At 42.0% G+C, this 14,700-nt stretch overlaps 2 protein-coding genes across 2 annotated transcripts; both read left to right on the forward strand.

The window, feature by feature from the left end:
- Positions 1–2,258: 2,258 nt before the first annotated feature.
- On the forward strand, positions 2,259–8,557 carry LOC124283108 (alpha-N-acetylgalactosaminidase-like). The gene is made up of 8 exons (XM_046719135.1): positions 2,259–2,367; positions 3,299–3,460; positions 4,332–4,506; positions 5,490–5,664; positions 6,512–6,594; positions 6,835–6,996; positions 7,451–7,648; positions 7,936–8,557. Exons 2-8 carry the CDS (start codon positions 3,306–3,308, stop codon positions 8,191–8,193), a joined length of 1,206 nt encoding a protein of 401 aa, XP_046575091.1. The 5' UTR covers positions 2,259–2,367; positions 3,299–3,305; the 3' UTR covers positions 8,194–8,557.
- LOC124283138 (alpha-N-acetylgalactosaminidase-like) lies at positions 8,253–13,849 on the forward strand. Its single transcript, XM_046719167.1, has 8 exons — positions 8,253–8,286; positions 8,715–8,757; positions 9,627–9,801; positions 10,785–10,959; positions 11,808–11,890; positions 12,130–12,291; positions 12,748–12,945; positions 13,228–13,849. The coding sequence occupies exons 1-8, from the start codon at positions 8,253–8,255 to the stop codon at positions 13,483–13,485; spliced, it is 1,128 nt and encodes a 375-aa protein (XP_046575123.1). The 3' UTR covers positions 13,486–13,849.
- The last annotated feature ends 851 nt before the right edge of the window (positions 13,850–14,700 follow it).

Genomic DNA, 14,700 nt, shown 5'->3' on the forward strand with positions numbered 1-14,700 from the left:
TTTCAGAGACTACTTAAATGTTAGTCAACTAAAACATTCTTAAAATTATTTTCCTGTTCATAACGCCTCCTTTGGAAAATGTGGAAACAATAAGTGACTTATTCTTGGCCTGTTAATTCTTATAGGCAGAAGGTGTATAATGTTTGCTGTTTGCATTGATATATCTATCTGTCAGAATGCCTTCGCTTCTGCACCCAAAAAATATCATGGAAAGTTTATTTATCTACTGTTTGAATCCTAAAGGCTTAATGACAGGGAAAAACACGTCCGAGGTCTGTGGGATAGAGCGTCTGCCCGGAGAGAGGAAGTGTGGTGGTACGACCCCGGCCGCGTCTTACCAATCGTTGTTAAAGATGGTACTTCTTGTTACCCTGGCTGGCCCTTAACAGGATAAAACGAGGACTGCTCCCCTTGCAATCATTATAATGTGTTAATCCCCATATTTAATCACCTACTACCTTTGACACGTGTTATGCAAACCAGAACGATGCTGCAACATTAAAACGAATTGTTCACTCATGTATGTCCGCAAGTTAAAATCATATCAAACTAACCAAATTTCACGGTTTCTGTGACAAAGTATGTGGAACGTTTTGTCCTATGTAATTCCACGTCTCTTGGAGATGTACAATCGTTTTAGTTTATTAATGTTTTATTTTCAATGTTGACATTTCCAGGGCCCCGTCACAAAACACTCGTAAGCCTTGTAACTTTTCTCGTAGACATGTAATCCAGATGTCATGTGAGCTGCACGCGGTATCCGTTTTGCGGTAATCTAGTGGAGGTAATGGTCTGTTTATTTGATGATCACGTGAAGCTTTTGTTTGCAACACATCCTCTACTCACGGGACATCCTGAACACACAAAGGCTGGTGTTGAACACATCTGTCACGAGACCCTGTCAATTCCCCGTCTCGTGATTCAACACTCATGTGATGTTGTCAATAGTCTTCAGTGGTTGTATATGTCGATAAATATACGGCATTTCTCCGTTAGAAAATGCTACTCGTTTGCGCTTGGGCGGAAGGGCAGTTCTTGGTTAAAACGTTCGACACACTGTCGACTTAGGTTCGATTCCCCACGTTCTCATAATATCACCAGAAGAAGATCTTTGTTTTCGCTGCCACAAAACAATTACTACCACACAAGGACTAGATGAGACTGCACGTTATACTTTCTGACAATGTAAACAGCCAACCTTGGTTGCAACAAGAAAACCCGCGTAAACTCCCACTCACTACCTCAATTACCTATTACCTTCATCACAATCTTGTCAAGTTAGATTTGTGACCAATTAGAAACGAACGTGTCTAGAAGACTCGCTTTAAAAAACATACTGGAACATCTGAAAACATAAGCGCATATATTACGATTTAAAAAAAAAAGGATTAAGGGAAAATTAACTTGAGTAGGTATTTCAAATGGACGAGTTTGTTGTAAGACAGAAATATTCGAGTTATATGGCGGAGTTCTGTAAATACTTGAATCTGGACCATATGATCCGGGGATTGACATCATGAGCATCGTTTTGGGATGCAACGACCTGCCTAGGCCACGTCACCGCCCCTTACAGCCCGATCCCGTTCATTGCTTTTTGGTTGGTGATATCAATTCTAACCCGGATCTTCACCTCGGAGACATGTATGGAATTTATGTTTCGATTTATTAGTGCATAGGTGTTCAAATGCGGAAAACATCGTCCCGCTTGTTGGTGTAAGTTAAAGGATTCGAACCCAGAATCATAGGTTGTGAACTGCAGCGCCCTAGACAACTGGGCTACTCCTTACCCTTTCAGACCCAAAATATTAATCACTGGAAAAAGTGGATTCGAACCCGGATTATCCGACGTCCCGGAACAAAAGCAAACAATAAGTGTGTCATCCATCGCACTGGTTTCTTCCCAAATCCTCCGAGACCCTTTCCAAAACGGAAACTTGAGAATATACATTTGTAATTGTGTGGTAACAGAATTAGCATGCATTATCCTAATTTCTGGATGTGGTCGGTTTTCTCGGTTTCTGAAGCATGAACGTGAATTTTAACGGTCTTTGTTTGATCCTGAGGGATCATGCGATATATGTGCAATTTACTACTACTACTACTACTACTACTACTACTACTACTACTACTACTGCTGCTACTACTACTACTACTACTACTACTACTACTACTACTACTACTACTACTACTACTATCAGGTTAACAATTAAAACAAAATTTGCCATACTGCAGGACGGTAGAACGCATTATCGGTTTTGAGTGACAATACGTGTCATGTGACCTGCTCACACACGTGACCTGTTTTGACGGGCGACTTGCAGAAAGGTACGAAGAAGCACGCCTCCAAGCTCATCGCAAAGAACGACGGTAGGTCGAATTTTAACTGCAGAATCTTATCCATAACCAGTGTTCGTTTAAATGACACAATGTTATTATGAATACTGTCAGGTTCAGCGTGTGTTCATTCAGTATGCAGGTCGAATCAGGAAATATAGTTTGATCGATCGATCATTGTCACATATCCCTTGGTTACGACAATTTTATCAGTCTGCAATTACACGATATGTACTATTGGTGACTGTCAACGTCTACGAGATTACCTTTTCATTGTTACGCAAGTCATGTGATACTGCCTTGGTGCATGTTATTAATAGTACAAATACCGGCAGTTGCGATCTGATGTCACATGATGCGAGGTCAAAGGTTAGCGGTTCAAGGGTGAAGCAAATCTTTGCTGACGACTTCTTCATGACCCATTAATTCTTACACGCACGACAACCCGTCTATTTTTAAAATGTTGACGGCGGATGAATATAAGTTAAAACATTAAAATGTATGTGATAACGTGGTGTTGTGTCAAAGTCAATAATAGAGTCATATAATTCGTTTTATGTTGTCCGTTGCCAGTTTGATTCCGACAGTTGTAGATCAGATAATAATTAAGTGGACCATGTCTTCATTGTTAAACAAAGCAACAAGACCACACAGCATCATGGCACTAAAGAAAGATAAATATACTGGGTGGAAACTCAAACCTGCATGACTACCGATCTAAGGGAGTTAACTCTATCATATTCTTGTCATGGTCTATCCACACTTCTCTGTTTCAAACTAACACTTGATAAATTCTGTCTGTCAGTCTCTGTCTGTCTGTCCGCCTGTCTCTTTCTCACGTCTACACAGATATATAATATACGTAAACACAAACAGACACTGGGTTTCTGGTGGGGGTTTCACCTTCATTTTTCCATTTGTAAGTGTGTGCATAAAGCTCAAGATACCTATTGACCACTAACAGTTGCAGGATGTATGCCGTACTCTTCGTCGCGCTGACATGTCTGGGTGCTCATGTGAACGCTGTCAACAACGGCCTCGCAAGGACGCCACCGATGGGGTGGATGTCATGGCAACGTTACCGGTGTATTACTGATTGTGTGCAACAACCTGACAACTGTATCAGGTGAGCTAAATTACTTGGTATATGACACGGTTTCAATCAGGTGAGCTTCATATTTGGTCAATTTTTTTTTCATTTCTGCACTTGAAAATACATCCAGCCATCTTACATAAATACATTTGAATAGGTTAAAACTTTAGAAAGTACAATCAAACACCCTTTTGTCTAAGTTGTATGGACCTACGTAAAACGCAGTATATGTAGCTTTAGGTTACTTATTCTTGGTTAGTTGTGAGGCCGTCAAATTTAGAGAACTTGTATTCATTCTTCATTTATTTATCACTTCATATCAATCAAATGAAAATCAAATCATAATTCTCGCTGCCATTAAACAAAGCCTGGTTAGAGGTTGCGGGAAATAAGACCTGATTTTACGAGGTTGCATTTCATGTTAACAAAAACAAATGTAGGCTACATGGAATATTGGAATGTGGCGTGGCAGTGCATTGCAAAACAAACACATACCATTACGTACCGCCATTTGCATTTGTTGCCTCATTTACCATTTCTATACCATACATTAAGTAATAACGTATGAAATCACCCCGTGTTTGTTTATTGTGATCTAAATCTAAATTATGGTAAAATCATTGTAACAAGATGTAACCTGTCAGTCAAAAGTTAATAGCACAAAAGGCCAATCAGCATTGGTATTGGTCACTGAATATCAGAAATTAGACAGAAATCCTGCCCTAACCCTAGCGTCTGTCAGAAATTGCATAATAAGGTAACTGTGTTTTTGTTTCTAGCGCCGCTGAGACTTACATCCGCAATACGACTAGTACTCTTCGTTAGACAATCAAAATGATCGACCAGATAATCCAGTGACTTGATAGAGCATATTCTGATTAATTTGAACAAATGTCTGTTTAAGCGAGAGTCTCTTCAAGCGCATGGCTGATAGACTTGTTAGTGACGGCTACAAAGATGTCGGCTATGAATACGTCAACATCGACGACTGCTGGCCTCTGAAGGACAGAGATGCCGAGGGCAAGATCGTTCCGGATCCAGCAAGGTTCCCCAGTGGAATGGCAGACCTAGCAAAATATGTAAGACATCATGGTATTTTGTCTTCCCTAACACCCTGAATAGTGCGAGAGGCGACTCACGGGATTGGATGGTCAGGCTTGCTGACGTGGTTGATGCATGTCATCGCATCCCGGTTCCGAAGATAGATGCTCATGATGTCAATCACTGCATCATCTGGTCCAGATTGGATTAAGAATGTTTGGTGATCCCCGTGAAATGTTTTGAACATGGTGTTAAACAACAAACAACCAGTGGGTTTCGCAAAACTTCTAAGATGTGTTTCACTTTTACGTTTCTTACCTTTCTCATAATGACACGCCATGAAATAACAGAAATATTATTGAATTAAAATCGTTAAAATACATGCATTAGAGTCACCTCCCTTTGGCGCGAACCGCCTTCTTCCTTGTACACTTTAGGGCCCTTCCTTAAACTGTTACTTACCGACGGGACCTGGAGTGCCCTTGTAACGGTAGTTTTCTCTGCCACTGAATTATAAAGCTAACGACGGTTATTGTACATCAAAGTAGTTAAAGCTGTTTAAAAACTAAAGTACTAAGACTAAACTTGCACGATAAAGGCTCTTGTGAAGACGGCTGACCTTTCTTCCTCTATGAAGTTTACGCATATTGTTTATCATGCCAACAGGTCGCTACCATGGCTACCGATCGATTGGGCAGATGTTTCCTTTCCTAATGACATCGGGACCCCGTTGGTCCTGTAGCCACGCCCCCAGGAACATCTCTCTATAATTCTTACATCCTCGGGGCGGTGGGTAGCCTAATGGTTGAAATGTCCGCTCGTCACGCTGAAGACCCGGGTTTGAATCCCCACATGGGTACAATGTGTGAAGCCCATTTCTGTTGTCCCCCGCCGTGATATTGCTGGAATATTGCTAAAGGCCGCATAAAACATACTCACACACGTCCTCGGGATTGAGGGGGTTTCACTACACTGTCATGCACATGCTTTGTGTTCATCTCAAGTTAATGCTATTCTCCAGATGCACTCTAAAGGACTTAAGCTTGGTATCTACGGCGACTTCGGAACCGAGACATGCGGCGGCTACCCCGGCAGCAAGTTCTACATGGACGTGGACGCTGAGACTTTTGCAGACTGGGGCATCGACTCCCTCAAACTGGACGGCTGTTACACCAACCCTGATGATTACGCTGCGGGTATTTGTGTTTTGGGATTTCATGTTGACTAATTATAAGTAGAACATACTGAGAGCGCGAGGGCCTAAATGGAAATTGGTTCCACATAATGGCTTCAGGGCAGTGTCATGTTGAAAAGGGTGTGGTGGAAATTATTGTGTTTCTGATCGTATAGAGACGATGTTTATTACTGCTCTCACTGACAATTGCTGCTTTATCTCTATAAGACTGGCAGTAGGTCGCCCTATCAAGTCACGGTATCAAGTCACCTCCTCTTAGAATTGGTCTTCAGCAACGGTTAACCATGCTTGTCGTAAGCGGCGACTAACGGGATCGGGTGGTCAGGCTCGCTGACCTGGTTGACATATGTCATCGTATCCCAATTCCGTAGATCGATGCTCATGCTGTTGATCACTGGATTGTCTTGTTCAGACTCGATTATTTACAGACTGCAGCCATGTAGCTGGAATATTGCTGAGTGCGGCGTTAAACAACATACAAACAAATCGCCCGGGCAACTTCAACGATTCCAATTGTCCCCCCTTGATAAATGTAATCTCTTCAACAACATCTTATAGTATGTAACACAGGTGAAAATACTCTTGAGCGAGGAAATTGGGGTAGTCTCTTCTGTGGGCAGATAATCTGGTTATATGGTGTGTCAGTTACGTTTTGGTGGAGAACCGGAAGCAATGGTGTTTGGGACCTTTATGTCTTGATGAAACGACGATCAGGGTATGTTTCGTTCAAGCAAAGACTCATGGTCACATCAGATAGTGTCGAATATGAATGGAGTTTACTGTGATTGTGCTGGACGTGTCAGTGTCAATTGTTTCAGTAAGTAGATTAATGGTGATCATTATTCCAGGGTATCCGCTGATGGAGTTCTTCTTGAACAAGACCGGCAGACCAATCCTGTACTCCTGCAGCTGGCCTGCCTACGTGAAAGATGTACGTATGTAGTGGAGTTTTGTTTATGATTTATGTCAGCAAGCCCGAAGTTTTGTTTATGATTCATGTACGCGAAGCTCGAAGCTAATGCCGTTTGGGTCGATCTTAGCTCAGTCACTCGTTGGTTAAAGTATGGGAGTAAGAATAAAATCATAGGGCAAAGAAAATGCACAAACCGGCAACTCATACATGCTCACAATATTGTCCCGTGTTAACACAGTCGTATGTTTGCTTTACTAGCCTGACTACAAGACAATTGCAGACAACTGCAACATCTGGAGGAATTATGGCGACATTCAGGATTCTTGGGACAGCGTGAAGAGCATCATCGGCTTCTACGGGGACGACAAAGATAACTTCACCAAGTTCGCCGGTCCCGGCAACTTCAACGATCCAGACATGGTGAGCATGCTAGTTTTTGCTGCTTAACATTGAAATACATCATATCTTCCTATGGTACATATATGTGCTTGAGATTTTCTAACATATTATACACACTTGTGAATAATAATACACACATATTATACACACTTGTGAATAATTGATTGGAATTTTATAAGTCGTCATGATTAGTCAACATTCAGGCTGAATTTACTTAAAATAATTCTGAAGTTGTGTCGATGAGGTGTAAGCTCTTGCTCTAGTTATAATGTTAGGAATATTGTGAGAGAGGCAAAGAGACATAATCATAAAATAGAAAATACAATCGCATTCGTTTTCCCTCCTTTATGCCATGTGATTTTTCAAAATAAACATTTTGGCATGTGACAGCCTACTTGGCCAAATCAAAAGATCGGGAACATTTTGCGCTCCAAACTTTGAAACATGTTGCATCTGGAAGTGTTTGTACTGTTAGATTATTCTGGGCAACTTCGGCCTGAGCTACGACCAGCAGCGAGTGCAGATGGCGATGTGGGCTGTCATGGCGTCCCCGCTCCTCATGTCCAACAACCTGGAGGACATTCGACAGGAGACGAAGGAACTCCTCCTTAACAAGAACCTCATAGCCATCAACCAGGATCCGCTGGGGATTCAGGGGACCCGGAAATCCCAGGTAAAAATGTCTATATATAAAGCGCTTGGCCTGAACGGGAACCGGCTCAATCAGGATAGACTCACTTCTGTTTTGTTGTCCTTTTGTTTCTCTGCAAAATGGTCGTGCTGGCAGGTGGGAGAAATCATTAAAAAGACAGACTGAGTCCAATTGTTTCATTCCTTAAAAACAATTGGACTGTCTGTTCTAATGAATATGCATTTATATATATTCAATATATGTGTCCTTTTTGCACATTTGTTTTCATTGAAGTGGTGTCTCTCAATTGTACTTGTGATTGTTTCCAGGTTGGTAACATTGAAATTTGGTCCAGGCCTTTGTCACCAGTGGGGAAGTTCGCCATCGCTATCCTGAACCTTGGAGACGGAGGATGTGCAGCTATCGTGAACACCACCTTGTCCTATGTCGGACTTACCAACCAGGCGGGCTACACAGTGACGGAAGGGTTCACGGGGGCTGCAGTGGGCAAGTTCTCACTCACAGATCACTTCGTTAGCAAAGTGAACCCATCCGGTATACAGTTATACGTTGCTAGTCCAAACTAGGTTCATGACTATAACAGCATTGCACCCACGCTGAAATATGTCATGACGTATGTGTAAATATGGCGGTCGCACGATTTACCCATGACTTGTTTTGTTAGAACTATTTTTACATTTTCAGTATTCATGTGTCAGTTTTGTCTCAGGTTGTCAGACCTTGTATGAATCTAAGGTCGTTGCCGTTCATGTATATTATTATGTTCCATTCAACTGCCATTGATTTGATACAACGAACTGACAAACCACATGGTTGCCTGTTAACACGTGATTGTATGTACTGCTCCCCACTTCAGCCAATGTACTATGATTGCATTGCTTCTGTGCCATTGAGATTGTATGCGTGTTATTAAATAATATCAACCCCAAAGAGTTGTTCTTTGCGTGCGTTAGTGAGTTTGTGTGTGTGTGCGCGTGCGTGTGTGTTTTACATTTTTGGGGCTTATAATGGTTTTATTATGCCGGCGCACTGAGATGCCAAGCTACAGTTTAACATGGATAACTAATTCAACCACATTGTGCTTGAGTCTGCATTACTGATTGTGTGCAACAACCTGACAACTGTATCAGGTGAGCTAAATTACTTGGTATATGACACGGTTTCAATCAGGTGGGCTTCATATTTGGTCAATTGTTTTTTTCGTTTCTGCACTTGAAAATACATCCAGCCATCTTACATAAATACATTTGAATAGGTTAAAACTTTAGAAAGTACAATCAAACACCCTTTTGTCTAAGTTGTATGGACCTACGTAAAACGCAGTATATGTAGCTTTAGGTTACTTATTCTTGGTTAGTTGTGAGGCCGTCAAATTTAGAGAACTTGTATTCATTCTTCTTTTATTTATCACTTCATATCAATCAAATGAAAATCAAATCACAATTCTCGCTGCCATTAACAAAGCCTGGTTAGAGGTTGCGAGAAATAAGACCTGATTTTACGAGGTTGCATTTCATGTTAACAAACAATGTACACATGGAATATTGGAATGTGGCCTGGCAGGACATTGAAAAACAAACACATACCATTACGTACCGCTATTTGCATTTGTTGCCTCATTTACCATTTCGATACCATGCATTAAGTAATAACGTATGAAATCACCCCGTGTTTATTTATTGTGTATGCTAAGATCTAAATTATGGTAAAATCATTGTAACAAGATGTAACCTGTCAGTCAAAAGTTAATAGCACAAAAGGCCAATCAGCATTGGTATTGGTCACTGAATATCAGAAATTAGACAGAAATCCTGCCCTAACCCTAGCGTCTGTCAGAAATTGCATAATAATGTAACTGTGTTTTTTGTTTCTAGCGCCGCTGAGACTTACATCCGCAATACGACTAGTACTCTTCGTTAGACAATCAAAATGATCGACCAGATAATCCAGTGACTTGATAGAGCATATTCTGATTAATTTGAACAAATGTCTGTTTAAGCGAGAGTCTCTTCAAGCGCATGGCTGATAGACTTGTTAGTGACGGCTACAAAGATGTCGGCTATGAATACGTCAACATCGACGACTGCTGGCCTCTGAAGGACAGAGATGCCGAGGGCAAGATCGTTCCGGATCCAGCAAGGTTCCCCAGTGGAATGGCAGACCTAGCAAAATATGTAAGACATCATGGTATTTTGTCTTCCCTAACACCATGAATAGTGCGAGAGGCAACTCACGGGATTGGATGGTCAGGCTTGCTGACGTGGTTGATGCATGTCATCGCATCCCGGTTCCGAAGATAGATGCTCATGATGTCAATCACTGCATCATCTGGTCCAGATTGGATTAAGAATGTTTGGTGATCCCCGTGAAATGTTTTAAACATGGTGTTAAACAACAAACAACCAGTGGGTTTCGCAAAACTTCTTAGATGTGTTTCACTTTTACGTTTCTTACCTTTCTCATAATGACACGCCATGAAAAAACAGAAATATTATTGAATTAAAATCGTTAAAATACATGCATTAGAGTCACCTCCCTTTGGCGCGAACCGCCTTCTTCCTTTGTACACTTTAGGGCCCTTCCTTAAACTGTTACTTACCGACGGGACCCGGAGTGTCCTTGTAACGGTAGTTTTCTCTGCCACTGAATTATAAAGCTAACGACGGTTATTGTACATCAAAGTAGTTAAAGCTGTTTAAAACTAAAGTACTAAGACTAAACTTGCACGATAAAGGCTCTTGTGAAGACGGCTGACCTTTCTTCCTCTATGAAGTTTACGCATATTGTTTATCATGCCAACAGGTCGCTACCATGGCTACCGATCGATTGGGCAGATGTTTCCTTTCCTAATGACATCGGGACCCCGTTGGTCCTGTAGCCACGCCCCCAGGAACATCTCTCTATAATTCTTACATCCTCGGGGCGGTGGGTAGCCTAATGGTTGAAATGTCCGCTCGTCACGCTGAAGACCCGGGTTTGAATCCCCACATGGGTACAATGTGTGAAGCCCATTTCTGTTGTCCCCCGCCGTGATATTGCTGGAATATTGCTAAAGGCCGCATAAAACATACTCACACACGTCCTCGGGATTGAGGGGGTTTCACTACACTGTCATGCACATGCTTTGTGTTCATCTCAAGTTAATGCTATTCTCCAGATGCACTCTAAAGGACTTAAGCTTGGTATCTACGGCGACTTCGGAACCGAGACATGCGGCGGCTACCCCGGCAGCAAGTTCTACATGGACGTGGACGCTGAGACTTTTGCAGACTGGGGCATCGACTCCCTCAAACTGGACGGCTGTTACACCAACCCTGATGATTACGCTGCGGGTATTTGTGTTTTGGGATTTCATGTTGACTAATTATAAGTAGAACATACTGAGAGCGCGAGGGCCTAAATGGAAATTGGTTCCACATAATGGCTTCAGGGCAGTGTCATGTTGAAAAGGGTGTGGTGGAAATTATTGTGTTTCTGATCGTATAGAGACGATGTTTATTACTGCTCTCACTGACAATTGCTGCTTTATCTCTATAAGACTGGCAGTAGGTCGCCCTATCAAGTCACGGTATCAAGTCACCTCCTCTTAGAATTGGTCTTCAGCAAAGGTTAACCCCGCTTGTCGTAAGCGGCGACTAACGGGATGGGGAGGTCAGGCTCGCTGACTCTGTTGACATATGTCATCGTATCCCAATTCCGTAGATCGATGCTCATGCTGTTGATCACTGGATTGTCTTGTTCAGACTCGATTATTTACAGACTGCAGCCATGTAGCTGGAATATTGCTGAGTGCGGCGTTAAACAACATACAAACAAATCGCCCGGGCAACTTCAACGATTCCAATTGTCCCCCCTTGATAAATGTAATCTCTTCAACAACATCTTATAGTATGTAACACAGGTGAAAATACTCTTGAGCGAGGAAATTGGGGTAGTCTCTTCTGTGGGCAGATAATCTGGTTATATGGTGTGTCAGTTACGTTTTGGTGGAGAACCGGAAGCAATGGTGTTTGGGACCTTTATGTCTTGATGAAACGACGATCAGGAGTATGTTTCGTTCAAGCAAAGACTCATGGTCACATCAGATAGTGTCGAATATGAATGGAGTTTACTGTGATTGTGCTGGACGTGTCAGTGTCAATTGTTTCAGTAAGTAGATTAATGGTGATCATTATTCCAGGGTATCCGCTGATGGAGTTCTTCTTGAACAAGACCGGCAGACCAATCCTGTACTCCTGCAGCTGGCCTGCCTACGTGAAAGATGTACGTATGTAGTGGAGTTTTGTTTATGATTTATGTCAGCAAGCCCGAAGTTTTGTTTATGATTCATGTACGCGAGCTCGAAGCTAATGCCGTTTGGGTCGATCTTAGCTCAGTCACTCGTTGGTTAAAGTATGGGAGTAAGAATAAAATCATAGGGCAAAGAAAATGCACAAACCGGCAACTCATACATGCTCACAATATTGTCCCGTGTTAACACAGTCGTATGTTTGCTTTACTAGCCTGACTACAAGACAATTGCAGACAACTGCAACATCTGGAGGAATTATGGCGACATTCAGGATTCTTGGGACAGCGTGAAGAGCATCATCGGCTTCTACGGGGACGACAAAGATAACTTCACCAAGTTCGCCGGTCCCGGCAACTTCAACGATCCAGACATGGTGAGCATGCTAGTTTTTGCTGCTTAACATTGAAATACATCATATCTTCCTATGGTACATATATGTGCTTGAGATTTTCTAACATATTATACACACTTGTGAATAATAATACACACATATTATACACACTTGTGAATAATTGATTGGAATTTTATAAGTCGTCATGATTAGTCAACATTCAGGCTGAATTTACTTAAAATAATTCTGAAGTTGTGTCGATGAGGTGTAAGCTCTTGCTCTAGTTATAATGTTAGGAATATTGTGAGAGAGGCAAAGAGACACATAATCATAAAATAGAAAATACAATCGCATTCGTTTTCCCTCCTTTATGCCATGTGATTTTTCAAAATAAACATTTTGGCATGTGACAGCCTACTTGGCCAAATCAAAAGATCGGGAACATTTTGCGCTCCAAACTTTGAAACATGTTGCATCTGGAAGTGTTTGTACTGTTAGATTATTCTGGGCAACTTCGGCCTGAGCTACGACCAGCAGCGAGTGCAGATGGCGATGTGGGCTGTCATGGCGTCCCCGCTCCTCATGTCCAACAACCTGGAGGACATTCGACAGGAGACGAAGGAACTCCTCCTTAACAAGAACCTCATAGCCATCAACCAGGATCCGCTGGGGATTCAGGGGACCCGGAAATCCCAGGTAAAAATGTCTATATATAAAGCGCTTGGCCTGAACGGGAACCGGCTCAATCAGGATAGACTCACTTCTGTTTTGTTGTCCTTTTGTTTCTCTGCAAAATGGTCGAGCTGGCAGGTGGGAGAAATCATTAAAAAGACAGACTGAGTCCAATTGTTTCATTCCTTAAAAACAATTGGACTGTCTGTTCTAATGAATATGCATTTATATGTATTCATATGTCCTTTTTCTACATTTGTTTTCATTGAAGTGGTGTCTCTCAATTGTACTTGTGATTGTTTCCAGGTTGGTAACATTGAAATTTGGTCCAGGCCTTTGTCACCAGTGGGGAAGTTCGCCATCGCTATCCTGAACCTTGGAGACGGAGGATGTGCAGCTATCGTGAACACCACCTTGTCCTATGTCGGACTTACCAACCAGGCGGGCTACACAGTGACGGAAGGGTTCACGGGGGCTGCAGTGGGCAAGTTGTCACTCACAGATCACTTCGTTAGCAAAGTGAACCCATCCGGTATACAGTTATACGTTGCCAGTCCAAACTAGGTTCATGAATATAACGGCATTGCACCCACACTGAAATATGTCATGACGTATGTGTAAATATATCGGTCGCACGATTTACCCATGACTTGTTTTGTTAGAACTATTTTTACATTTTCAGTATTCATGTGTCAGTTTTGTCTCAGGTTGTCAGACCTTGTATGAATCTAAGGTCGTTGCCGTTCATGTATTTTATTATGTTCCATTCAACTGCCATTGATTTGATACAACGAACTGACAAACCACATGGTTGCCTGTTAACACGTGATTGTATGTACTGCTCCCCACTTCAGCCAATGTACTATGATTGCATTGCTTCTGTGCCATTGAGATTGTATGCGTGTTATTAAATAATATCAACCCCAAAGAGTTGTTCTTTGCGTGCGTTAGTGAGTTTGTGTGTGTGTGCGCGTACGCGTGCGTGTGTGTTTTACATTTTTGGGGCTTATAATGGTTTTATTATGCCAGCGCACTGAGATGCCAAGCTACAGTTTAACATGGATAACTAATTCAACCACATTGTGCTTGAGTCTGCTCTCTGAACACTCTATCCACTACACCATGGGTGCGTTTGCCTGTTGCTTAATGCGGCACTCGAAAACAGTTCAGTTGTATGATGGCGGTCCGTGAATAAACAAATCTAGAACAGACAACCAATGATCGACATCATGAGCACTGATGACTTGCATCAATCAAGTCAGCGAGTATGACCATCACTTCAGTCGCTACTTTCGACTAGCATGGGTTGATCATGCTGCCGGATCGTCAATACTGAAGTATGAAATAACATTTATCGTGTGTATCACTTCAGGGACTGATACTTGCGCTTGTTAGTGGTTCTAAAGGCTTATTGGCCAGTTAAAGATATATGACGTCTAATTTCGTCATTGCGGAGAAAATGTGACGTCACAAAAAGACTTCATAATATTTATACAAACAGCAAATTGTTTCCAAGTAATATCAATCCATTCGCATAACAAGGATTCGCTAACTTTCAGCAGCTTAAAATCAAGCATCTTAAAGCACATATTTAAGGTAGTCATCTGTAGTAAACAAATAATGGATTTGTCAGCCCCTTCTGATGCCGTCTCTTGCGAGAGCAATTCGCCCCATCACTTTAGACGTGCATGTTTCGAACTTTCGCCGATCCGGGATGAGCGAGAAAGTTCATACTCTGTGAAATTTCTGTGTACAGTTGATACCAACATTTGGGTCAAT

The sequence above is a fragment of the Haliotis rubra genome, unplaced genomic scaffold (genome assembly GCF_003918875.1).
Source record: "Haliotis rubra isolate DU_JTF1 unplaced genomic scaffold, ASM391887v1 Scf31, whole genome shotgun sequence".
Lineage (NCBI taxonomy): Eukaryota > Metazoa > Mollusca > Gastropoda > Lepetellida > Haliotidae > Haliotis > Haliotis rubra.